Below are 27,176 nucleotides of genomic sequence, written 5' to 3'. Positions count from 1 at the left end.
TCTTAATAAATTCATTTTTTCCGAGGTTTAATCACAATTTTATAGTCGCCGGAGTTTCTGACGGTACCTGAAGGCACCACGGCGTGGAGCCTCTCTAGATGGCGTCCGCGGGCTGCGATGCTCAGACAGCTGAGTCACACACTCCAAGAGCCTGGGAAATAAAGAACCCTAAGCAGCGACTATCATCCCACCAACTGCATTTCTCCCACTATCCGAGCCCGGCTGCTGCAGGGAGCACTTGGAAAAGATGCTGATAACGCTGAAGACTCTCCAGCAGCAGACGTTCAAGATAGAGATTGACCCAGAACTGACGGTGAGTAGAAGTTAGCTGAAGTAAACACAGAGGCCGGGAGCACTGGTTAGCTGTAGCATACGTGTAGCTGCTGCCATTCTGCTGTCACACTTTTATCTTCTACAGCCGTTTTATTCTTTGTGACAAGAAATATTCGAGTAGACAAACATTAATTCAGGCCGATTGTGTTACAATGACCTGAGTTTACGAGGGGAACAGTCATCTTTGGCAACAGCGGAAGTTAGCACTAAACCCCTTCATAATAATAGCCTAGAGATTGACACGAAATCGGGTCGATTTGAGTTAAAATACTATAAGATTATTATCGAAAGTATTGTGTGGCCTCTTTAATGAATCGTTGCTGCACAAGATTTTTATTTTTACGCGAAAATTCGCTTTGTTATTGAAGTAATAAACGGAATAAGTGTCTGTTTGCTTTGCGATTGACTCAACACAGTGAATGACTGTGCAGTATTTTCATAGTCTGTTTAGTTCATGTATAGTATCGTATTTTAAGATTTCCTGTATTCTCTACTGAAAAGACACCGTCGACTAACCGTCGACTAAACGTTTCCGTTTAATGAAAACATCCAAAGCAATTGAATATATTGCTATACAATGGTTAGCTATTCCGCAGTGACTTGTGTTGACAAAAGTATCAGTTCACCCTCAGATGACAGATTAACGTCACGTGAAGACATTTGCACGTGACCTGTTTAGGTCACTTTTACAGTTATTATTAAAATCAGTTATTTCACCCTAAAAGAAATGTTAAACAATTAAATCAAATACTGTGCTTCTGTTATACATTTTTTAATCTTTATTTTATAACTGTAAAACAATTTACAGAAACCGGAAAACAATAAATATAAATTATTTTTAACTTCTTCTCGTACACTCTTTAACAATTATTTAATCCAACAGTTATTGTGCTTTTTTTCTTTTGAAGGTAAGTAATTAGAAGGTTTTGCATTTCAAAGTATTTATTTGTAATACGTGTTTCACTTTTTTTCTCACACAATAAGTCGTATGTATTTATCAGCATGAGGACTGGCTGGAGCAAGCCTCCTATTTATTTGATGACTTTGTGACATCTTTACATAGATCTATGACAATGGTGTAGTGTTTCAATCAAAAAAATGTAACATGTTTATTTGTATTTTTCATCAGGTGAAAGTCCTAAAGGAGAAAATAGCTGAAGAGAAAGGCAATGATGCATTTCCACCTGCAGGTCAAAAACTTATCTACGCAGGTGAGACCACTGATGACACATATATGTTGATGAAAGCATGTAACCATAATTTCACTTATGCAAGTAAATTAATGTTTCTTTTTTTATCTGAGATATACTTAAGTGTTTAAGGACAAGTTTAACAATTCCAAGGAGTAGCTTCAAATGACTATGGGGACATATTGTGGATGAACAGTCCAATGTGCAAGGCCTTATAGATGTCACAGGTGCACAGGTTTACAGTCCTGCTGGTCATTACTCCCTGGTCCGTAGGCTGCAGGATCAACTTATGGAATTCAACCTTAATTGATTGAACAAGATTTCAACAAGAAGTTTTCTGGTTAATCACTCAGCCCAGGATAACTCTGTTTTTGCTCTTACAGGTAAAATCCTATGCGATGACACACCGATTAAAGAATACAAAATCAATGACATGAACTTTGTGGTTGTTATGGTGACAAAGGTAAGTGTTCTGATTGTTTTTTTTTGTTTTTTTTTACAAATTAGTTGAAGTAATATTGTCAGCATTAATATCACTTAATATAAATGATCAGAAAATCACAATCAGGTCAGTTAACCTGATTAAGAAAACCGTTGATCTAATTCGTATGATCTGGAATGTTATGTCATGAGATGAGACAACTGTATGTTGTTGATTTTATTACTTTAAATGTATGTACTAATGCATTATAGCGAAAACATCATTGGTGTCTTGTGATTTCAATCAATAAAATGGAAGTGTAAATGTTGTTTAACCATGGAAAGGTAAAACACCTTTAACATTTGTTACCAATTCGAGGTGTTCAGAAAGGCTTTGATAAAAAGTTAATTTTCAAATATGTTAAATACATTGTAACTGCAAAAGAAAAACTTATCATCAAATTTTAGTAGTCACTTTTTAATGCTATTTAATGCTTAAAATTAAACACGCTTCCAATGCAAAAAAAAAAAAGTGTTTTATTTGTATCTAAATTTTGTTCATCTTGCACATTTTCAAAGAGCAACATTACTACTAATGCGGTTCGTTATCATTCATGTTGTGTCATATATTAGGTTTAAACATTACTTTCACTTTTTCTAAAATGTATTCAAATAAATAAATATTTTTTTTGCATTCTGTCCATTTTACAATTTAGCTCTAGAATTGAAGCAACAGTGTGTAATGAATTGAATACGCCAAATTATCTTTAGTAGCGATGTATCACTTGTTTCTTATTCTTCAATTTGCTTTATCTTTCAGCCAAAAGTAGCACCATCTCCGCAGGCTGCCCCGAAGCAGACGCCAGCAGCTTCAGCAACACCTTCAGCCCCCATCTCTGTCCCAACAACACTGCCATCCACACCGTCACACACTGTGCCTACCCCTGCCCCCGACCCCGAGTCCAAGACACCGTCTGAAGCCCCTCCGGCTCCTGTAAACACCTCCTCAGATTCTACAGTTGTGGCTGAAGCGCAGGACTCAAAATCTGCAACAAACACTGCTTCAGCTGCTGCACCCCCCACATCGTCCCCCACCACGTCTGCGACCTCGTCCCCCACCTCCACTACGGTTGTGAAACCCGATGCGAAGACAACTTTATCAGAGAAGGACGAGGAGAAACCAAGTGAGGAGCCCGAGAATCAGCCCTCTGCTGCTGCCCTGCCCTCCTCAGCTTCAAGGTGGTTTTCTATATGCTGATTTAATAAAAAAAAAAGTTTTTAATTGTTGATACAGTTAACAGTTAAGCATTAAAACATCTATTCAGTTTGTTAAGAAGAATCCACTCTTTAGTGACATGATGTTCTTTTTTCTTTTTTAAAGCCTTGTTGACGATCAAGGTCTTCTTGAAGAGGCGGCGTCAATACTTGGTAAACAATCTTATTTCCTTATGATCAATGTTGTGATAGACATTTGGATGTGTTACTCATGCTGAGTGACGTGATGAGTCATTGTGTTATCTGTTATTTCTAGGCATTTTTGTGTCAGTCCATATTTATTTGTTGTTCCTTCTCCTCCAAAAGTGACAGGTCAAGCCTACATGAACCTGGTGTCAGAGATCATGTCTATGGGTTATGAGCGGGAGCAGGTTGTTGCTGCTCTCAGTGCTAGTTACAACAACCCAGACCGGGCTGTTGAGTATCTTCTCACGGTGAGTTGATTTTTATTTAGAATTCTGATCAGTTTAAACCGTCAGTGTGTGTAGTGACTTTATGTCTATGTAGGGTGTTCCACTTGAACCCAGTGAAGCACTGCCTCCTGAACCTTCCCTACCCAGCGCCCCATCCAATCCCACAACCCCTGCTACACAACCACCACCACCACCACCGCAGCAGCAGCAGCAGCCGCCTGCAGCCCCGACTAGTAAGTTCAGAATCCAAGCTCACAGGCATTGAAACAATTTAAAAGTCACATGAGATCTTCAGAGGGATTAATAAAGTCTATCCAACCTAGAAGCAGACAATGTAATTATATGCTCATGCACATTTAATAAAAGGTTGTTTTGAAATGGAAAGACGCACTGTTAAACCTTTTACTTTTTTGTTTTTTATTTTAATTTACTTTGTAAGAAACTTTTTTTTTCTAAAGGTTCTATATATACTCTGTGCAGTATTGACTTTACCCGCTGCTTTGTTGTTCTTTTTTGCCACCACAACTGTTTTCCTCGTGGAGTTTCTTTGCAGATAGATTCAAAGGTTTTGTATCAATCCACGACACACAATAATTAAAAATAAATCAAGCAATAGAAAGGCAGTGTTTGGAAAATTGAGGTAAATCCAATCCCTCTGACATAAAACAAGTGGTAAGACAACAACTTATTGTACAATGGATGTGAACATGCACAAACACAAAATTTAGCTTGTAAATGAGTCATCTATGTGGACTGTGATGAAGGTTTGCACACATATTTGATAAATACCAGATAAAATCAAGATGATGAAAAAAAGTTGCGATTAGTGTATGAACTAGAACATGACATGTTACACTAGAAGTACACTGGCTTCAGTTTAACTGCCATATTCATATATATACATAGTTTCTTATCCTTCTGCATATGATGGAGTCTACTGACTCCTTCAAGAAACATATTAAGACATTTTTATTTTTTGCTTTTTCCTGATTTTCTGGGTCTCCTGTGTTTGTCTTATGTGTCTTGGCCTTTTAAATTATATATTTTAACTGTATTGTTTGTGATTTTTAAAGCACTTTGTGACCCTGGTCTAGAAAGACGCTTTACAGATAACATTAACTTACTTATCTTCTTTTGGCAAAGACACTTTAAGCTGATAAATAAGCTTACATGTATCTAAAAAGGCAGGATGCACAAAGTTGTTTGTTAGCAGCTTTTTTACTCAATACAACGTTTTTCACATCCTTTAGTTAAACTTTTCAAATAAATTTCACATACACTGATAATTTGCTTTTTTGGCTCAGCTTTTTTTTTTACGCATGAAGAAGAGCACAGGTGCAAGTGGCTACACATGACTAAACATCTCTTTTTTACACCATCAGCCCCTGTTTCTGGCAGCCAGACTCCCTCCAGTGGTGGAGGTGCCACTTCGCCTGGGAACCCTTTGGAGTTCCTGAGGAATCAACCTCAGTTCCAACAAATGAGACAGATTATCCAACAGAACCCAGCCCTGCTGCCTACCTTGTTGCAGCAGCTTGGTCGAGAAAACCCACAACTGCTGCAGGTGTGATTCATTTCTTCTCACCTAATATGAGCTCCCACTCTCCCACTTGAATGTTGTGTATTCATAAACCACATTAATGTTGCGTGTTCCAGCAAATTACACAGCACCAGGATCGTTTCATTCAGATGCTAAATGAGCCTCGCGGGGGAGACGGTGGGGGTGAAGGAGCAGAGGCTCAAGGCTCTCAACAAACCAACTACATCCAGGTCACACCGCAGGAGAAGGAGGCTATTGATCGAGTAAGTTCTCCTCCCTTAATGGTATGTCTGTTCCGAGGGGCACAATATTTACATTGGAAATGACTCTGAGCTGCTTTCTGTTGGTTTGAAGCCCACAAATCACATCCTTAAATGTGCAAAAATAAGCAAAGCAGTCTTCAATGAAATGGTCAACCTGCTCTACACATTGGAAGATAAATTCTGATAATATGCAGCAGGAAGTGTCAAACGGATAAGGAGAGCTGTCATTGTCGTCTGCACAGACATGTAAAAAACAACACTCTATAACTGGCACTTCTTCAACAGGAAGTGATGAGTCTAAACAGAATGATATTTTAGTCTTCAATAATAATGGTAACATTGTTGAACACTGTGGTCTTTGTGTGTTTAGTATATCAACATTTTGGCAGACCCAGTGTTAAATTCAATTTTTAATCATCTAAATTATAAAATAAAACAGGAAGCACACTTTATTTGGGCAGTGTATAGTCTCACTTGTGTGCATGTCAGTCCACGCATGCTTTTAGTTCCTATCTAAAGAATCTTTTTAAATGCTTTTAAACTTGCAATCTCAACTCAAGTGTCTGTTTGACCAAGTCTTAACATTAGACAATTACTACAGTCTTACCTAATATCTGTGTTTTGGTCATCACAGTGTCGTATTATAAATCGTTACCATCAATAAATTGAACCATGGAACAATTTCAAGGCATTATCTTTGTTCAAATAAATGTAATGTCAATTGTAACAGACATAAAACATCTACAAGAAACTGAACAAAATTAATTTTCCATGACTTTATTACAGTGGGAGCATCACATGTTACTCAATTTCTTAAAAACTTTGTATTTTGTTTGTTCATGTTATTGTGACTGTCACTAAAATGATTGATGTGTTTTTTCCATCTAGTTAAAAGCTCTGGGATTCCCCGAAGGATTAGTCATACAGGCCTACTTTGCCTGTGAGAAGAATGAAAATCTGGCTGCCAACTTCCTGTTACAGCAAGCATGGGATGACGAATAACCAACCATCACTGATGACATCACTACTCAAAGGACTCGGTGACAGTGCGGCACTTGGTCCACCAATAATGGAGCAAAAAACGTAGACACAAAGGACTTTTTCTTTAACGCAGAGACGTGACTGTGGCCTGGTGTTGAAGATGTGTTTTTGTGAAACCTTTAAGAGTAAGCTGTGCTGCCATGACAACACGTACTGCTACTGCTTATTTTAAGCTAAGACGCCACAATCTAGCAGCCAATGGCACCTTCACAATCCATTACACTCAATGAACATGTTTAATTTGCCATATAAAGTTGTTCCACAAAGTATATAAATCACAAGATATATTCCACCAGATAGTTGTTTCATTACGGTGATTTCGATTTTTGCTGTCATTTTGTCCGATAGCTTCAATGTCTCCAGGTGCATATCTGATCAATTACGATTTCTCGAAAATGGATACATTTTCACTGCTTAAGATTGACAGCAGTCATGTTGCTTCCATTTAAGTGATGTATCGAAGATTAACATTCAATATGCATTCTAAAAAACATTTGGTTTGCATCATTATATTTCATTTTGTATTATCTTTGGATCTCAGTGGGAAGAAAATGATTCAATTATCTCTAACTACTTTTAGCAGAGATATCATAAGAAAAAGTTGTTACATGTTACAAAAGGCGCCTAAAACCCATTCTAATAACAGGAGACGCTATGGATTTTCAGGTTGAATTAACATTTTAAAATCATTGTTTTACAATCATTGTCACTTGTTAAGGTCCTAGTTGTGTCTGGTCCGTCTTTTGTTAGTAGCATATCAAAGTTATTTGAGCAGTATTTGTTGAAGAGGGAAATGATATTTCTTTCAAATATTTTTTATTCTTCAAAAAAAAGAAGCACTTTTTAGATTCATGTTATCTAAAAGCCTACCACAAGAGTGCACAAAGTTCCTATGAGCATCTTTGTCTTCCGAACACGAGTGTTATCCAAAGAGTTAAGAGAAAAAAAATCTGTTCCTGAATACTACCACACGGGGGATCTGAAACCTGCAACATGGCTGTAACATTTCATACATTTGTTGACAACCACTGCTTGTCTTGAAGCTCTATTCTGTAGGATGAGCAGCACTTGAGTTGTCACTCATTGGTTTAAATAGAGGTTGAATTACTTAGCAAATGTGTGGGTGAGTTAATCTAATCCAACTCTTGAATCACACAATCTTTTCCATGTCTTCTATGCACCTGTATGACGTCTTATGTTTGTTTCTGCCTTATTGGTTGTTTGAGTAGTTTAAAAAAAAAACATTTTCTCACAATCAGAAACTTTTTTTTTTTTTTGCTTTACACATGGACAAAAGGGAATTTTAGAGCCGAAACAATAAGTTCCACCGGCATGTGCTTTGCTGTTGCTGTGTTTCTTTATTCGATTTAACTGGAACAGATGGGAGTTATTCTGGACAGACCTTGTGGCACTTTAATCTGAGTGTCGCTGGTGATGATGGTTGCATGGAAAAGTTTAGTTTTTTTTTTTAAAGCATGACTCTGGGAAAGAGTAGGGAATTAACAAGTGTGTTTTGACCCATATATTTTTGGTTTTAAGTTTACCTTTTTTAAGGCTAGTTAAACGGTGATATGTCTGATGAAAGTCTATGTGTGGAAGCTTTCACCACTGTTTAAAATAAATGGCTGAAATAGCCAAATTAAATTGGTTGGTTATGATTAACCTGGTGATTCAAAACATTTAAACCCATTTATCTCATATTTTGTGCATGTTTCTCTTGTGTAGGCAAATCTCCAAACATACAGAAACGATAAAGAAAAAGAAAAACAAGTCTGTGTCGTGGATCTACAGCTCCTTACTTATCTTAAATATATCCTTCACTATACAATTCAAAACTTTGGATCAAAATAACTGAAATATCTTTTAAATGTCTGATATTACTCAACAACTAGAGATAAAAGAGGAAATCACAATTATGGATCATTATAAATTCCTGAATAGTAACAGTAGCTTTTCATTTTTAACTCCAAACGTGGCTTTTAGTCATGACTATGAATCGAAGCTATAGGCAATGATGAGCAGTGTAAATTTAGAGCCATAATAATGCATTTTTACGTAAATCGAATCCAAAGTATGATCGTCCACAATTCACCACTAAAATCGATGTTTCGCTTGGTCCGGTGATGGTGCGCTTCAACCATTGGCCGCTAGAGGGGGCGTCGCTGTGGAGCGGGTGGGTGCGTTCCCGCAGCAACAGGGAAGATGGCAGCCCTCACATCTTTCACCCAGGTAAAGATGCAGCGTTTTTTTTATCATCTTTCTTTCAAAAACAACTTGCGTTTGTGTGTGCTCGTGTAGTTTCGTCAACTTTATTTCTCGAACGTCGAATTCCGCTCAGCAAACCGAGTGGTGAAAAAGCCAGTCTGAGGCCTGTGGTGGTCCCGTTAGGTAGCGGGCTTGTTAGCCTCAGCTGGTCCTAGCATAGCTAGCTTACGACTCTCGATCACCGAGTAAAATAAACACAACGATCTCTTTTTGTAACAATGGCTGCGTTTAGATATCACCCTTGACAAATGGATTCAAGGAGTTTTGACCAACAATCGTAAATGTTGCACCGAAGCTAGCTGAGAGTCGCTAGCATAGATGCCGAATGTAGGTGAAGTGGAAGGAGGAGGATAAGCGGTGGTGGCAGCTAACAGCTGCTGTGTCTGTTTAGCCTCCAACAAAGTGGTGCTTAATGTGTTTGGCTAAAGTAGATGTTTCACCCACAGACTGGTACTTTTGAGGTGCCTGGGTCATTCATTCTTCGATTTAAAAACACATGGTCTCCTGACCTTTAAATGATGGAGAAATGTGTATCAACTTTTTGATCAGTGGTCGATTGTGTCAAGTATCTTTTTTTCTACTTTTTTATCTGCTTAAAACTATCACTTCATTTTCCATCTCTTCTGACTGCATTAATGCTTGTATTGTAGCTCTCTGTGAATCACTGTAAGCTTCTCGAATTACATGATATGTCTGGGATCTTCTCCTCTCAGTAATATCCTCGCATTTGAATATTTTCTTTGATAAATATATCCTTGCTTTATTCATATGCCTCGCAAGTTCAAATCCAACCTAATGTCTGTACCTTAAGGAGAGACCGTAGTCACAAAGATGATAAATTTTCTATTTAGTTTTGGGGCAATCCGATTTAAAATCATTTTTAAAGAGTTGTATAGTATTATTAGATTTCTATAGTTCAGTAGAAGTAGATATAATTATTGTTGTTATTGTCAGAAATATCAATGACATTTAACAGGCCATACTTTTGTTGTTTCAATTGAATGAATCCAATTATTATTATTATTTTCTAATTTATTTATTCTCACCTTAACTTTTGTGTAATCACAATTTGTTCTGGTGCTTGATGTTCTGTTGTAATAAATAATCTTTGTTGCTTCTTATTCATCATGTTCATAATTATAACCTGGGAAATGTATATAAAATGTTATCTTTATTTAAAACTATAAATTTACTTCTCTTTCTCAGCTGTCAAGTGGGAACCCCATATTTGAAAACTTTTACAGACAGGTAGGATGAACTACATTTAGAATAGTGTGTGCGTGTGTGAGATTATTTTCATTCAATTTGATTCACTGGTGCATTTAGATAGTTGATCATTCTGTGCTTCTTTCTAGGTGGACCCTGGCAACACGGGGCGTGTGGGGCCAACAGAAGCTGCGCTGTTCCTAAAAAAGTCAGGATTGCCTGATATAACATTGGGAAAGGTAGTTTTTTTTTCTTTGTTAGTCTTAAATTCTCGGCTTATCTCTGTAGTTTGAAGTGACAAGAGTCAATCTGTTGTATCTAACCTTTAAACCCTTTGAGCGTCTTACTGTTTCCTTGTGTTATTCAATATCCACTGGAATACTGCTCCTTTATTATTCAATCTGTACATCAGAAACCTCTGAACCCATTTAGATCTTGATGATCCAATCTAACGCCACATAACATTTTAAGCCTTGAGACTTGATGACTATTTCCGCCCGAGTCCTCTCATACGAGTGGGCTGAGCTAAGTGTCGTCATAAAATCCATAGAATGACTGTGAAGCACTGGTGAAGATTGAGTAACTGCATTAATGTAGCTGGGGGACAGCTTATTCTCTCAAGCCCACATTGATGTCCTCCCAGAGGATGACATGGTATTTTTAATGGGCTTCTCCAGGAAGTGCTTTCGCGGATCAAATCCTCTGTGACTTCTCAAGATCATTAAATGAATCAGCCTTGAAGTACATTTATTATTATATATTACCTTCTTTACTTTTATATTACCTACCTGTTTTAATGTACTTTTAATTATAAATATTATTATAAGTACATTTAAGATTTCATTACGAAATTACACTCTTCACTAAAATAAAACAATCATTATTTATTTAAACATAACTAAGTAAAGTTTTGGTAGATAAAGGTAAATGACAAACGGCTAATCATTTATTGATCGGTTTAATCTAAAGAAATGTAACAATGCTTTTGAAGTCATTGTTTTTGCAGTAAACTAGTACTCAATTTAAAATGGTTTAGGATATCTGGTCACGTTTTTTTTTTTACCTTGAAGTGACACTTTTCTCATCAACACGGATCATTATGTGTAAGAACAACCATGTCTTGTGTTCCAGATCTGGGATTTGGCGGATCCTGATGGCAAAGGTTTTCTAGACAAGCCGGTGAGACCCTGATGGGGACCAGTCTTCCTTGTGGACTGTTAGAAAAGTTTAACTGAATATCACTGCTTATCTCTGCAAAGGGGTTTTATGTTGCTTTGCGGCTTGTGGCCTGCGCCCAGAGTGGTCAAGAAATCAGCCTTTCCAGTCTGAACCTCACTGTTCCGCCTCCTAAGTTTGTAAGCATACACTCTGGCAATTTACCAACAAATGTTCTTGAATAAGAGAGAACGCAACTGCCTTTTCTTTTTCAGAAGGACACCAGCAGTCCATCACTTAGCAACACAACTTCCTCTTCGGCTGAACCACACTGGGCTGTCAGGGTGCGCATACAGACACACACACAATATACAACTGCTCCAAATAATTAGCACAAACCCAAACCTTCTCTGTGTATAATCGGTGAACAAATAATTCAAAATCAAGTGCCCCATCTTACTCTTGTGTTTGTCATACACAGCCGGAGGAGAAAAATAAATTTGATGGAATCTTTGAAAGTCTGGCTCCTGTCAATGGACTGCTTTCGGGAGACAAAGTGAAACCAGTTCTCATCAACTCCAAGCTGCCTCTGGATGTCCTTGGGAAGGTAGGGACATAATTTGTCTTCTAGTTATTATAATTATCAATTAGTTATTATTGTGTATCAAATGACTTAGAAAAGCCAATATAAGTTTTAAATAAAGATCTTCATTTGCATGAAACATGTGAAAAATAATTCATGTGGTTTGAAGATTTTATTTATTACAACAGGCATAACAACTGATTTTTTTTGTTGAGTTGAGTTATTACTAATTTACTCATAATTATTGAGTGCTGAGACCGTGTGAATAAGGTTTTGAGATTGGAAAATTAGAGTATATCATAATTAAGTAAAACTCTTAGCTAGTATTCATCAATAGATTGTAACAGAATAATATTTTTGGTGAAATATACTTGATTATAATGTTTATTCTGGATTTAGGTGTGGGACCTAAGTGACATTGATAAGGATGGGCACCTTGACAAAGATGAGTTTGCTGTGGTAAGTTTAATTTGGGACGAAGTATTAACATGATATTACATTCTGATCCCCAACTTCGGAGAGATCAAATATTTATATGTATATTTTGCTCTCCTTTAGGCTATGCATCTTGTCTATCGGGCCCTGGATAAGGAGCCAGTTCCAGCCCTCCTGCCTTCCTTGCTCATCCCTCCATCAAAGAGGAAGAGAAGTCTGGGTTCAGTGGGCAGCACTGTGCCAGGACTACCCGCAAGTCCCCCACCACCCAAAGATTCCTTGCGTTCCACCCCATCCCATGGCAGCATGAATTCCCTCAACAGCACTGGAAGTCTCTCACCCAAACACACACTGAAGTCTGGACAGGTAGAACTCTAGTTTCAATCAGAATCTTTTCCTTGCTTATTTATTTGTTCTTGTTTTGTTCTCTTTGGCAGCATTCAATTAACTGGGTGGTCCCGGTGTCAGACCGAGGTCGCTATGATGACATATTCTTGAAGACGGATGCGGACATGGATGGTTTTGTGAGCGGCCTGGAGGTGAAGGAAATCTTCATTCAGTCGGGACTTTCTCAGAACCTCCTAGCCCATATATGGTAAGGTGGTTTATCTTTTGGTAAAATAGAATAGACTCACAGAAGTAGTTTTTGTCTTCAAACAAGATATAATTATCAACGTCTGGTTGACCTACCTTCATCTACGTTCTTAAACCTTGCTAAGCATCGTCTGTTGTACCCTGTAGGGCTCTGGCAGACACCAGGCAGATTGGAAAACTTACCCGAGAGCAGTTTGCCCTTGCAATGCATTTCATCCAGCTGAAGGTCAACAAAGGCATGGACCCCCCTCAGACTTTGACCGCTGACATGATCCCACCCTCGGAGAGAGGAACACCTGTAGCGGTAGGACAGACTCTCAGTCATTCTACAAATGTAAAGCAAGAAGTAGAACATGATACTGTGAATTTGTTTAGAACTTGCTACTTCTTCCACCACTCTTACACTGAGGCAATAATTGTATTTTTTTGTAAAGGTCTTCATTTGGTCAATAATTTAAAGAATGTCTTCCTATAGTTTTGTTCCCATTATAGAATTCAGCCACTCAACAAAGCATGTGAATGATTACTATTTCTGCTTTGTGTTAAGTGTCCCTTGAAGTTTGTAATTTTTTTTGTTTACTTTACCATCACTGGCTCTGACAAAACGCTTTCTTTTCAGAGTATGTCAGGTTACATCACTCCAGTAGGATCGGAAATGGCAGCGCTTTCTGAGATGAGACGGGTAAGGGAACTCTTGACAGCCCATAGCTATACTACTCTGTTCTCATTGTACCAAAATCATATTAAATAAATGTGAATTCAGCAGACGCACTAACCATTCTTTCCTTGGTTTTTGTCGATGCTTCTACTTTCTCCCCCTGCCCTTTTCTCAGGCCTTAATGTTCAAGTTGTGGGTAGGTAACATGGATCGGCAGGACTGTAATCAATGCTTCCAGCCCCTGTTTCTGAGCCGATTACTGGAAGCATAACCAGACCTTTCCATTTCAATTTAGTGGAATTACTTTGTTTCACCTTGTTTGCTTTCCACTGACCAGGAAGAGATCAATATTAATGCATTAAACTCGTATTTCTGCACTCAATCAATTCTGAATGTAAAGCTGAGTATCACTCAGATATTTAGTGTATTTCTGTGCCCTTTCAATGAAAGTGGATATCCCAGAAAAAATGCCTAAATATATATATTCTCTTCTGTGGTAGTGTGTCAGTGGTAAAGACAAACCATCACCTCAGTGACTGGCACATCACCTACAAACTGCCCTTAACCTGTGTGCTCCAATGGACCAGCTGTTTTCTCTCCTCTTTTATATTTTACCTGTTCAGCCCTCCTTGGTTCATCATCTGCACTATCTCAAACATAGAATCCTAATCCAACTAAAACATTTGTATTCCTCTTACCTCACAGGACAGCTCCAGCTCTGTAGGTTCAGGGGAGTTCTCTGGAATAAAGGAGTTGGATGACATCAGCCAAGAGATCGCCCAGTTGCAAAGGTAACAAGGAAACACTTTAAGTCATCACTTTTTTTTTTAGAGAAAATTATTTTGAGGAAACTGAAAATAGATCATCATGGGCCTTCAAATGTTAAAATTCAAATTTTGTTCAAACTACACATAGGGCTCAACCCCCAAAGCGCAATGCTTTCTACATCTAGTTTGGATCGAGTAAATAAATACGTTACTTGTTATTAATTGGTTGGTTATGTTGTTTAACACTGAAAAGCTGGAGTGACATGTTTTTAGGCAACATGATAAACGCAAGCAACCTGCTGTGAAGGAGAACTACCTCTTAAATTGTTTCCTACTTGGTCTAGTATTTGACTGACTGACAGTAATATCATCATAACTTCCATTTCAGTTCCTCCCCACCCTCTTATTTCTTTAGTATATGAAAATAAAAATGTAATCTGGAACACTCTGTTCTGAAGAAATACACAAGGTTTTAAATTCAGTTTGAAATTTATATTCATTTTGTGATCAGTAATGAAACAGAAAAAATGTTTCAAGATGTATTCCAACGTCTGTGCTGAATTTAAGCCTCAATTCATCCTCCTCTTTCTTTTTTTTTACCGTATTATCAGTCCATCTATCCATCCACGCATCTGTACATGCAAACATTCATACATCAAGCTTGCACCTCTTTGTTTGATGTGTGTATTTTATCAAATTTCTTTTGTTCACCACTTACTCTTCATGCGGCCTCAGCACACTTGCCTTTACCCAATGGAATACTCTCAGGTAAACAAACTGGCCATTAAATCTCACAATGTGATCACAATGATTTTGGCTGATGACAAAAAATACCTTCATCTTTCATTTACCAACTGACTTTGATTCAAATGTATTGGGCAACACATGTCTATTATCAGCCAGTAACATGGTTCATGCTCTTTATTTGCTGATCCGAGCTTCCTTCTTTGTTCCCTCTGTATTTTTGGTTTTGTGTGTTAGGGAGAAGTACTCACTAGAACAAGATATCCGGGAGGCGGAGGAGGCCATCAGACATAAGAGTGCAGAGGTTCAGGTATGGACTTTGTATGTTTTTCAGTTATACTATTTATACCTCTTTTTCATAAAATTTTGAATGTATTTGAATTTGCCCCCTGCTTTTTTTTTTATCCTTTTCCACTCAATTATGAGTGTCTGAGAAAACACCCAATTAAAAAGCAGTCTTGTTGCAAATAAAAACATGTAATTGAAGCAACAAAAGAAGGAATAACACAATTTAGATTATTATAGGAGACGTACAGCATCTTCGCTTTCACTACTCTTTATATAATTGCCCAACTTTTCTATTTCATATACATCGCCTGTTTGGGTGCAAAATGGCTGTAAAGGTTAAGTTTCTGAATCACGATTTCTCTGAAAACTTTACATTTTTGTGCCAGCTTTGTGGCCTTGGACAACCCAACGACTCGAATCTTGTACCAAAAAAATTCAGACAGCGATCTTGACATCCCAAAATTTGAGCAGCCTCAGTCTGCCCGTTCGTCCACAGGACGTACCAGAACTCCGAAACCCCCTCCATCCTCGAACCTCACTTTTTTTGCCGCCCACCCCACCTAATTTGAGGTCGAGGATCATTTTCGCCACTTGACCCGAGGTTCTGTCTCGACTATTTTAAACTTTAGGAGCGTCCTGCGGTGTCAACCCACCTGCCCTGCCCGACTAAACTTTTCGTTTACTCTACCACACTCTCTCTCTAATACCCCGAGAGGAGTCGGGATGTTTCTGTGCGATGTGCAGACGGACATAGTTTTAATTACAGTAAAGATGATTTTTTTTCTTCTGTATTCTTTCACCCGCTAGGATATGCAGAATGACCTGGACAGGGAAACGGCTTGTCTGCAAGACCTGGAATCCCAGAAACAAGATGCACAGGATCGTCTGGAAGAGATGGATCAACAGAAAAATAAGCTTGAGGACATGCTGAATGAAGTCCGTATGAAGTGCCAGGAAGAATCGCAAATGGTAAAAAAGATTGGATGGTAGTATGTATAGTATAGTAGATATTGTGGAATTTCATATTGAAACATTATTCTCTGTCCATTTTCCCTCCAGATTTCATCTCTTCAGAGTCAGATCCACTCTCAGGAGTCGGACCTGCAGAACCAAGAGGAGGAACTGACCCGGGCAAAGGCCGACCTGGGTCGTCTGCAACAAGAAGAGATTCAACTTGAGCAAAGTCTGGCTGCAGGAAAGATCCAGCTGGAGACGATCATCAAGTCTCTGAAGGCGACACAAGATGAGATCAACCAGGTAAAGCAGTGGGCTCAGGATTGCCTATAATCTGACAACAGGGGGCAGCATTGTGTCGTTTAAAAGTGAAAGCCTGCAGGATTCACTGGAACACTCATGTCAGGTATAGCTAAAGGGGAAGAGTGTTTATTTCAGTCTCAGCTGTTCTTTATTATTCGAGCCACCTGCTGATCATAGTTTAATGTTGGCTTCAGGCACACAAGCTGTTCAGGATGTGGTTTCTTGTCCAAACATCCATCCACTCCACTGATATAATAGATACCATATATGTGAAGTGAACAACCACAAAACAGACTCTCCTGCTGACCCATGTCTACATCACAGCATTTGATCTGTAATAATACCAGTACTGCTGACTGTAGTTATTCTTCCACTTCCTGAAGTTTGGCATGCAAAATTCTGTAGCATATTCTTTTAATTTTAGAAAGAGAAACTCCAGTGGTTGAGCCCCTTGAAACATTTTAGACAAAACTGATATCTTTCTGCAACGGTTTTCTGGTCTGAAGAAGTCAGTATTATTAAGAACGGTGCTGAACAAACTGTCGTTATGGTAGAAACTAAGGCTTATTCAAGGATGTTTAATTTCATGAAGTGAAATGCTTTTCTGAGGCCCAGTGATTAAAACATAATAAATTATACAAAGGCATAAAAATAATAGTAATAGTTGATATTTGTAATTAAATTTCCTATTGGATGCTCTGTTTATTAGTTCTGTCAATTCTCAAGCTGTGGTCGTTTTTCAGTTGTATTAATATTCACAAAAATAAGCATCATTAAAAAGTAAAAGATTTAGTTGAATAATTTTGCCATTAAAATTAAATATATATAATCAATATAGCGATAACAATGTTGTGATCTTTTTATCTTCACAATAATATTAGATTATTGATCATTTAGTGTTGTGATATGACAGGCAGAGCTTACCCAGGCTGACTGGACCATGGGCTACTGGTACTTTTTGCACACTAGCGAAATCATATGCATGTTTTTAAGCAAACTACTTTTAAACTACATTTTAAAGTTAACGAACGGAAGAGAATTACTTGGATGAAAGCAACATTAGCCGCCTTGTTACATTCTAACATTTCTGAGAAAAACGCTCACAACCACAACCACAGGGGGCATCCTCTGAAAAGCACCACACTGCATCTGAGTGTCAGTTTGGGCCGATGGCAGTGCATCCTGTACAAAAGGAGCACCCCTGGAAGTGTGCGGTGTGCATGCTGGGGGCTTTGTATGCAGCTGCAGAGGAGCTGTGTGACGTCCTAAATAAATATCACTACCTAAAACCTAATAAAAATCCAAGATGTTTTTTGTTTAATATTCAAATCTGTTTACATTTGTCATAACAGTTTGCCTCCACTAGCCATGTGCAAATGAAAAAAAAAATTGCATTCTTTAATATTCCCCCATTTAACCATTCACTGTTATAATACAGTTAAAAAACTTAATTAAGGTAAAAAAAACTTTTACATGCTGAGAATGTAGTTTTATTTGGAAACTGAAAAGAAAATCGCATTTATGTAGATTTATTTATATATATATTATAAATTGGGGATATATTTTTGCTAAATGCTTCAGACCCTCACAAATCCTGACTGGAATCAATTAAATGCAATACTTCTGGGCAGAGATATGTCCAACTCATCTGCATTGTATCTGGCCCCTCCCCCTGCTGTGCTCTCTGAAAGGTTGGGGTTTTTAAAATTCAACATTCAGCTTACTCACACAGTTTGTCACACCCTTAAGAACCTGCGTTTGATGTAGTCTACTGACTCCTTCAAGAGGCATCTCGAGACCTATTTATTTGTGCAGGATTTTTCTTATCTATCTTGGGGCTGCTGTGTTTGTCTCTATGTTGTCTTCGCCTTTTAAAGTTTTTTAATTTGTATGTATTTTAACTGTGTATTGTTTTATTGTTTAAGCGCCTTGTGACCTTAGTCTGCGAAAAGTGCTAAACAAATATAAATTTACTTTCTTATTTTTTTCTGATTAAAACAAACGATTACAAACAAATGACATGATGGATATTATGTTTGCCCTCCACAGGCACGCAGTAAGCTGTCTCAGATTCAAGACAGCCAACAAGAAGTGTCCAAGAACATTGAACAGTACAACAGTTCCCTAAATGGAACCAATGGAGGCAGCATGACGAACCTGGCCGACATGAGCGAGGGCTTCAGTGAAAGAGAGAATGGAGGATTTCCTGCCATGAGAACATCCCAGGTCCGAAAACCTTCAAAAAACATGTTTGTTATTGGACAGTATTGTTTACTTTCAATAGATTAGCAATAGAACGATATAGTTATATTGTTCATAGTAATGCATTTCAACCCTGAAGCATTTAAACGTCCATTTCATGGATCCCATGTTTGTCAGGGTTATGCATTTTTGGGATGAGGAATTAAAACATAGTATTTGCTTGATGGACTGATGAAGCATTTTCCATTTTGATAGTCCACTAGATGATCTTTGATCTTAAATCTGAGAATAAACTGTGAATGCATAAAAGCACTGGAAACGTCATGAATCAGTGGAGTTATCTTTTAGAGAATGGTGGTTGGACATTATTATTTAGGCCTATTTTGACATGTATAACATGTTAACACGGGCTTCTTCTTGTTCACAGGAGGATCCTTTCAAAGTGAAACCATCTGCATTTAACAGTCAGCCTCAGGAGAGTCACACAGACCCCTTCCACTCGGAGGATCCTTTCAAAACAGACCCCTTCAAAGGTTCAGATTCTCACTTTTACAGTTCTGTTCCTCCTCCTCCACCATTTTTCTCTTCCTTAACTTGGATTTCTTCTCCACTCTTTGTATTGAAAAAAGGACTTCCTTTCACCCTTTACATCACCTCTTTACATATCCCCTTTTTGCTTTTTCTCATCTGCTCATTCTTCTATCTCCCCTTCTCTTTTGATCTGCCGCAGCGCTCCTCTCAGTGTTATTTCGCAGTTATTCGTATGAATACTTACTGGTTCTTATGCGGTGCTTACTCTAATAATCTTCTGTATCCTCTTTCTGTTTCCTCTTTTCCCTTCGAACCTTACTCCTCTCCTGTAGGTGACCCTTTCCAAACTGACCCATTTGCAAAACAACCGTCAGCACCTGCAGGTAGATACTTAAGAGATCCAGGCAGACGAAACTTCTTTACAATTTCAGATTTTCATTTAAAGGTTTCTGAGTAGTTATCCTTAATAACCCAGACAAGGAAAACCAGTCATATTGGTTTATGTTAAAAAAAAAAAATCATGTCAAAATCAAAGTCATGAAGTTATATTTCTCCAGAATTGTTATGGGGGGGGGGGGGCACAACATAACATACAAATGTGTAAACATATGAATGTTATTTTTGTGGGTCCTTAATGAAGTTACTCTTTTCACACGCACAAAGTTCTCTAATTTTAACCAATTCTGTGATGATTTAACATTTGCCATGTCTCATAAATCTTGTTAAACTGCAGATCCATTCGGAGGGGATCCATTCAAAGAGAATGATCCATTCAAGGCCTCATCAGAAGATTTTTTTAAGAAGACTACAAAGATGGATCCTTTTTCCGCCTCAGACCCCTTTAGTAAAAGTGCCACTCTGCCTTCCAAGGTAGAGTCTAATTGAAACACATCAACATTCATACAATGAATCTCTGACAAAATGATTTTTTATCTCCTTTGTATTTTTTAGCAACAAATGGGTCACTTCACAAGTAATGACCCGTTTTCTTCAAGCAACCCGAAACCCAAAGGCCCAGGTATGATCTTGTGCTTTGTTTGCTCCCTTAAGTTCAATGTTAATTAAGGTTCAAGGTTAAGGGTTCCTTTTTTCATACCTGAAGGTAAATGTGTTTGCAGAAGAGAATACAGCAGTCTGAGAACATTAAAATACACAACAAGAAAACAAACGAGGCGCACAAAGTCAACAGGCTTCAAAGTACTAAGAACAAAATACCTTATCAAGATTGTGTTTTTCTGAAACGGTGCCTTTTTCGGTCTGATTGCAAATTTGCTGCCATCAATATCTTCATTTTTCACTTTGAATGTTTATGAACCGTCTGGCTGTGACTGAATGAACTTCAGCTGGACACCAAACTGCAACAGTTTTCATTGGCTCATGTTACCTCCATACTTGTGTGGTAATAAGCACTGTGTTATGAGCTGATAAATAAGAAAAATACATGTAATTGCTTGACTTTGACTGACTCCAGACACTTCTTATTCATTTCAAAGACCACTTTTTGTTTCAGGTTTGTGTGCGTCACAAACGACTAGGATTTAAAACCTATACATATTAAACCTGATACATTCCAGACTTGTAATTGAACTTAGCTCAGAACTACACAGACTCAACATATAAAGGTGGTTTCTCAATTTTAGAATCTCTATCCTACAAGAGCTACACATTTGTTTGTTTGTTTGTGTGTTTGTAGTAAGTGACAGCAGGTCAACGTTCCATTGAAATATAGTCAAATATATAGTATTTTTTGTTTTCTAACGCATTCATAGTTTCAGAAAACTGAGTGAAATAACTAAGTTGATTTACAACATTTACAATCAAATGTTTGTGGTAACCATCCCATCCACCTAATTACTACTACAAAGTCAAATGGATTCCAAAGACATGATCTGTCTGCTACTAAATGCCTGATTTCCTTTTACATTTTGTTTTTTCCTCACGAAAAATCAATTCCCAATTGTTTTGTTTTTTTCTTTCAGATCTCTTTGGTGCGTTGGATCCGTTTGGCAGCAATTCGTTCAGCAGCAATTCAAACAGTTCTGCTGGTTTTGCTGACTTCAGCCACATGTCAATACAGAGGGATCCATTCGAGGGGCGGGCCGGCTGGCTGCCAGACTATCAGAAGGTGTCTCCTCTCACCCTGTTCTCTCTACATTTTATACCAAAGAACCGCCAGTGTGACTGTTGTGATTTCATCTTTTCAGCCACAGTCTGTGTTTGTGGACGATCCGTTCAGCAGGAAGAATGATACACCAGCTCTGCCTCCAAAAAAAAGTGTGCCCCCCAGACCCAAACCTCCTAGTGGTGAGTGCTAAATGGGACATTTGGATGTTAAAGGGAGGGCAGCACAATGGCACTGTATATAGAAAAGTGCACGACTAGCTTCTTTACTACAATATATCATTTTAAAATGTTTTTTCTTCCCAAGATTTAAAATCATGTGCAATAATTCCAAGATAGACGGCGATCAACTTACATATGACCTAAACGATCCCGTCTTGAAATGGTTTCACTCATGCAATACTCAAAGTAGTCTTCCATCTGACCGGCTTCTGCAGACTTTATTTCGATGAATGAAGGCTAGAATATACAGCAAATCTAGAAAATCAACTGATCGTTACTGACTCGGTGTCTCACATCGTTTTGACTTACGGTCCCTTAACTTATTAATGTTGATGGAATTAAATTGAAATGCTCTTCCGCGCTGATAATTCTGGTTGAAAATGGTGCAACACTGTGGTTTACCAGTTTTGTTATTTGTTTGACACACCCTGACTTCCTCTGTGTGTTTTTTAGTTTCAAACAGGCAGGTTGTGGGTTCATGTGTGTGTATGTCATCGACTAAAGGGAAAAACTGATTGCTAAAATGCAAGGTTTGAAATTCAGGGCAGTTCCTGATCAGCGTGATGTTCAGGGCAATGCAGTTTCAGTTGTCTTGTGGCTTAACACCTTTTAATTAAGAGCGCTATGTGAAAGGTATTCCCACGATTGGATTGCTTCACAATGCTTGAAAATAATACAATGCGATTGTTATTGGTGAACTGGTTGGTAATGTGGGCGGACAACTAACCATGTAACTTAGCCAACACTCAAATGGTTGTGTTCTCTTGAGTAGATAAACATATCGCAACTCTAGAGGATGTTCCTCTTATCTGATGGAAGATTAGATGTTTTGAAACTCTTACAAATGTGTGGGAACAAGTGTAAAACGGCGCAGTTGTGACCCTTAATATGATGAGTTAGTCTCTGGTTTCAGGGTGACAATTTGTTTCATGCTTTTTTTTTGTTCACCTTAAATTCTAAATACACAACTTGAGAATGACACTGAAAGGGAAGAGAGAGAAAAACGTATTTCTGCCCCTTATTTATTCTTTAATATTCCACTGAACAGAACATTTGCTTCATAATTTATTTATTATTGCTTACGTGTTTCTTTATTATTGATATTAAAAACGCAGCATGTCCTGTGATGATTTTGGTCCTTTGATGTTGCTAATATTTATGTTTTTTGATGTATTATGGTTTTGAAATTCTGTTGCATCAAAGTCATGGGAAACCATCTGTGTTGCTGTGCAGTAAATTCTGATGTTATCTTCCTGTTTTGTAAATAACTTTTGCTCTTATATTTGGTGTGGCTTGTGTTAACTATATTTGTTATTTAATCAATTGTTGCTTCCACTAATTATAGTTCCCCTTTTGACCAATCTGTGAATGCATTTTGTCGCTTGTTTATATTTCCAACCAAGCGGTCTTTGCAGTCATTTATTCTTCCATGATGTGTTCTTGTCTAAGAAGATCCTCACACTGGTTAGGTTACTCATTTCAGAAGGTCACGTTGTTACGCCTTCCTGTGTTGTTCTCAGTATTATCTTGATTTTTAAAGTGTATATACTTTTTTGAGTATTGTTTTGATTGTTTAAGCGCTTTGTGGCCCTGGTCTGGAAAAGCGCTATATAAATAAATATTACTTACTTCTACTAACATGTTCTTCTGCTTCAGTCGAACATAGGGTTGATAAATATGTAAAGCGATCATTTCATCAATCAAATCAATGTTTATTTTCTGTGCCACCAGGTAAAACCACACCAGTGAACATGCCCGGGCCCACTGAGGCGCCCAAACCAACGGACCCGTTCCAACCATTCGGCCGAGAAGCAGTGGACCCGTTCCAGACGAAAAAGGCATTAGTTGACCCATTCAGTGGCAAAGACCCCTTTGCTCCATCGACAGCAGCAAGTAAAACCCATCTTACAACGAGCAATCTCATTCATTAAGGCACACTTTTTTTTTTTTCATTTTGATTCAATTATCGTTTTTTTTCTGCCCACGCTTCTGGAAGGACCTGAAAAAACCAAGGTAAGAATCCCCCGGACATGTTTTGGTTCAACAAGTGACATTATGGGCTTTTAGTTGTGTTAAATGTTGAGAGAAGAAACTTATCACTAAATACCAGAAGGGAACATTCTTAATCGTGTTTTAGGGATTTGTTCAATGATTGGCTAATATGTCAGATGACTGTCCTACAGCCGGTTTTGCATTTACTTGTCATTGATTTGCCCTGAACTCTGCCTTTTAATTATATTCTTTGTACTCCTTTAACGTTTTAAATGTACTTGTTTCTGCTCAGTTTGGGAACGAGGCGCAGCAGATGGAATGGGCAAAGCGTGAGAGTGAGCGAGCAGAACGTGAGCGACTGAAGCGACTCAGACAACAGGAGCAGGAGGACCTGGAGTTGGCCATTGCCCTGAGTAAAGCCGAGATGTCCAACGCCTGAACAACGTTCACGGAGCCGCAGACCTCACTGGGATCCAACGAGTAAAGACGAGCTGACGAACATTACCGACATTGAAGTATTCACACAAAAAGCACATAGAGGGGCTAACTTTCTGCTGTTTGTGAAGTCTACGTCACACTAGTCGCATTCAAACACTCCGAAAGCAAAAAGGATGTTTCCACAGCTGCTTTGAAGAGAATAGAAACGGAGAAAGAGTAGTGAGGAAGAGCTGCTGTTATCAAGCGTTCATCCCTGAATCTCTGAGGATTAGTTTGCACCGAGATCATTGAAGGTCATGTATTTAAAGCAGGTAAACATCGTCATGTAACTCTTTGCCCAGAGGAACTATGCACCACATGCTATTCCAAGTAGTGTAATTGTTAATCTTAGGAAAACGCTCAGCTGGTTTATATGATATCTGGACTTATTCCAATGAAAATTATTCAATAGGTCAGACACTCCCGCGATGTGACGGAGGTTTAAGTGCTTACCTTATTATCCAAGGACTATGCATATCCTTGGAATTAACCCACATTTTGTCAGCGGAAACAACAGTCAGTGCGCCCCCTATCTCCTGTGCATATAGTGAATTAAGCTGGACATGAATACTGTGACGGTCCTCAAACTTAAAAAAAAAAAAAAAAGTCAAGATGAGGGAAATCACTTTTATCTTGTTTTTGTTTTATATAGAAACCTTTTAACAATTTTATTTCAGTTTTTTGGTTACTGTTCTAAATGTTTGTATTATAATATTGCATACAGTATATTTTGTCATTTTAAAAATTAACAAAGGTTACGTGCTAATATCTGTGTTTTAGTTGAGCAGCAGGAAACTTTTTTTCTTTGTAAACCGGTCATTATTTTTGAGAGCAACTGCCACTTTACTTGAAGTTGTTCATTTTGACTGAAATCAGGAGAGATTCTCTGGTGAGCTTCCAGCTGGTATTGGTTGTTATCATGTTTATTTCACAGAGGTTGGCTCTTATGATTCGGGTTCATTTTGCCACCATATTGCTGGTATTACTCTTTTGCTGGGAGGCTTGTTTAACTTGCATGTTTTGTTTTTTTTCAATTTTAAGGGGGAAAAGACATGATTATTGCTCAGTTACTGCAGGATCCGCTGGAGTCGAGGCGTCTACAAAACAAACCTGTTTTCCGAGGCTAATGTCTATCAAAATCTTCCTGAGATCAAGAGCTCACAAACCTCAGTCAAGTCCTGGCTTTGTTTACAACAGTATTGCAGTTTCAAGACGACCATGACAGCAAAACTCTCCACATGTGTTGTGATATTTGGATAAGCTCAACCTTAGTAGTGTTATGATGAGTCATAAGTCCTTTCAAATGTTGCTCATGAAGGCGACACCCTCGTCACATGTTCCACTTCAGACCAGATCATTGTGGATTAAGAACCAGAACCAAAACAGAAATGATGCTTCAGGATTTCATCGGCAATATTTTTGCCTCCTGATCCATTTTGTTGCTAAATAATGTAGCGTATACATTTTATAGCAAATTATTAATTTATAATTAGACGTCCCTTTAATACTACAATGTTAAGGTTCTTTGTGACCACAGTAGCGAGGGAAGCAACAATCGACAAGCCTGCGATCAAGACGCTTCAACTCTCCATATAATGTGAAAACCTCCCACATTTTTACCTTGTTTCAATGTTGCAGAGGCAGCCGCTGATTCAGCCAAACAGAAATGTGAAACTGCCTCTTCCTGCCATGTTTTTGTTTACATATGCGGTTACAAACTGTAGAAAATGACTTTGATACCAAGTGGGTGACTTTCTTTAAGCCATGCACACACGCACACACACACACAAAAACACACACCAGTAAAACGGAGAAGCTGCCAGATTCAAGCTCACACTCCAAATGTTTTTTTTTAAATATAAAATACAATCCTCCTCTGACTAGTGTGCGACTTAAAGTGAGTCACCTCCACGCTGGTACCGTCATCCATGCTGTGCGTCATTTGTTACCTCCATTGTGCAATAGATTTGTTATATTTTTATTTTTATTGATGTTTGTGTACATTGTGAAAGCATTTTTTTTTTAAATGTAGCATATGTTTTTCTAATATAATTATTTATGCACCCTCCTCATCCCAACATCATTCAGAATGTTGGTTTCTTTTATATGCAGAATTGTGATTTCCTAATAAGCTTTGAGGCTTCGGTTCTTATGATACTTCGAACGATCAAACGGTTCAAAGTCAGATGCTGACGTTTCTACTATCCTGAGTATTACTGACATATGATGCTGCAAGAATCTCATGAATAAGGACTTGTTTTGGTGTTTTTCTTTTTTGAATTATTTCCCTTCCACATTCCTTCTTTCCCGATAGATGGATAATCTCGCTGAAGAAATGTTGATGAAGATATGCCCGGAAGTGTGTATACATTCTGTATAGTATCATGTCTGTTACAGTTGTCCTCTAATCAGTAAAGAACATGATAGGAAACTGTCGGACTCTCCTGTTGTTTGTTTCTATTAGCTAGATACAGTATATGAACAGAGCAAATCTGTTTTTTTTTCTCCACAAGCTATAAAAAGAATGTAATTTGTAGGTCCAGCTACATACACAGAGAGGAATGGTTATGTGTTATCTCTTGGTCAAGGTTCCCCAGAGGCCCCAAACCACAAATGTGTTTGTGGTATCCCTTGTGTGGTCTCTGGTTCAAGGTTACCTCCTTGGCTTCCAGAAATACATATACAGTGGTGGAGGTCGTTCACTTTGACTCGGAGGCAACACAAGGAAAACACTTTTGGGGTGACCCTAGGCCCGGAAATAAAACAAGGGTTAAATGGAAAGTTTTGGGCTGAAAATCACTGACAGGTGCTTATATTTTTGGGAGGAAACCTGATCTAGAAGAGGGAAAACTATAAACTCATCGAGGACTTCTGGCTTCTACTACTCGACGACAAGCTTATAGTGGACATCTAGGCCTCAACAAGATCTTCTCCAGCAAGCCTTCAACCGTGGTGAACACCTCCAACACACACGCGTGTGCCAACCAGACTCTTAATTTCTTGACATACTAGCTGTAACTCTAGCTACGTAGCTTCCGCTGTTGGCGATTGCTGACCGACTCCGTATGAAATAACAGGAAATTCCTGCCTAGGTTTGTGTTTACTCTGTGGTAATGGAGAGAAGGACAAGTGGAGCCTATTGCTGAGTGGAAATGTGGGTCACACCAGCAGAACCCACAGCAAGGGAACAAAAACACAGGTGCA

The 27,176-nt window shown here is 38.3% G+C and overlaps 2 protein-coding genes across 2 annotated transcripts; both read left to right on the top strand.

The window, feature by feature from the left end:
- Positions 1-103: 103 nt before the first annotated feature.
- Positions 104-6,968, top strand: rad23ab (RAD23 homolog A, nucleotide excision repair protein b). Its single transcript, XM_087784401.1, has 10 exons — positions 104-313; positions 1,463-1,544; positions 1,907-1,986; positions 2,764-3,182; positions 3,325-3,371; positions 3,525-3,652; positions 3,726-3,864; positions 5,014-5,195; positions 5,288-5,434; positions 6,323-6,968. The coding sequence occupies exons 1-10, from the start codon at positions 248-250 to the stop codon at positions 6,434-6,436; spliced, it is 1,404 nt and encodes a 467-aa protein (XP_087640527.1). The 5' UTR covers positions 104-247; the 3' UTR covers positions 6,437-6,968.
- Positions 6,969-8,637: 1,669 nt separating this feature from the next.
- Positions 8,638-26,407, top strand: eps15l1a (epidermal growth factor receptor pathway substrate 15-like 1a). The gene is made up of 27 exons (XM_087784400.1): positions 8,638-8,704; positions 9,947-9,988; positions 10,096-10,185; positions 11,078-11,125; positions 11,206-11,301; positions 11,377-11,445; positions 11,583-11,708; positions 12,084-12,143; positions 12,243-12,485; positions 12,557-12,714; positions 12,861-13,017; positions 13,333-13,395; positions 14,077-14,162; positions 14,874-14,906; positions 15,120-15,192; positions 15,978-16,139; positions 16,230-16,427; positions 18,477-18,653; positions 19,057-19,162; positions 19,493-19,543; positions 19,894-20,030; positions 20,112-20,178; positions 21,140-21,285; positions 21,365-21,464; positions 23,235-23,396; positions 23,500-23,516; positions 23,788-26,407. The coding sequence occupies exons 1-27, from the start codon at positions 8,678-8,680 to the stop codon at positions 23,932-23,934; spliced, it is 2,841 nt and encodes a 946-aa protein (XP_087640526.1). The 5' UTR covers positions 8,638-8,677; the 3' UTR covers positions 23,935-26,407.
- The last annotated feature ends 769 nt before the right edge of the window (positions 26,408-27,176 follow it).

Source organism: Callionymus lyra, chromosome 2, assembly GCF_982586985.1.
Source record: "Callionymus lyra chromosome 2, fCalLyr1.hap1.1, whole genome shotgun sequence".
NCBI classification, from domain to species: domain Eukaryota; kingdom Metazoa; phylum Chordata; class Actinopteri; order Syngnathiformes; family Callionymidae; genus Callionymus; species Callionymus lyra.
The sequence above is the reverse complement of the archived record's forward strand: the minus strand, read 5'-3'. Positions and strand labels throughout refer to the sequence as shown.

What these genes read in the sequence shown, in the direction of transcription:
- eps15l1a (XM_087784400.1), top strand. Translation starts at nt 8,678, where the DNA reads ATGGCAGCCCTCACATCTTTCACCCAG. An exon ending in CTCTGGATGTCCTTGGGAAG is followed by an intron (nt 11,709 to 12,083) that starts GTAGGGACATAA and finishes TTCTGGATTTAG; the next exon opens with GTGTGGGACCTAAGTGACAT. An exon ending in AACCTCCTAGCCCATATATG is followed by an intron (nt 12,715 to 12,860) that starts GTAAGGTGGTTT and finishes TGTACCCTGTAG; the next exon opens with GGCTCTGGCAGACACCAGGC.
- rad23ab (XM_087784401.1), top strand. Translation starts at nt 248, where the DNA reads ATGCTGATAACGCTGAAGACTCTCCAGCAGCAGACGTTCAAGATAGAG. An exon ending in AGATTGACCCAGAACTGACG is followed by an intron (nt 314 to 1,462) that starts GTGAGTAGAAGT and finishes ATTTTTCATCAG; the next exon opens with GTGAAAGTCCTAAAGGAGAA. An exon ending in TGGTTGTTATGGTGACAAAG is followed by an intron (nt 1,987 to 2,763) that starts GTAAGTGTTCTG and finishes TTTATCTTTCAG; the next exon opens with CCAAAAGTAGCACCATCTCC.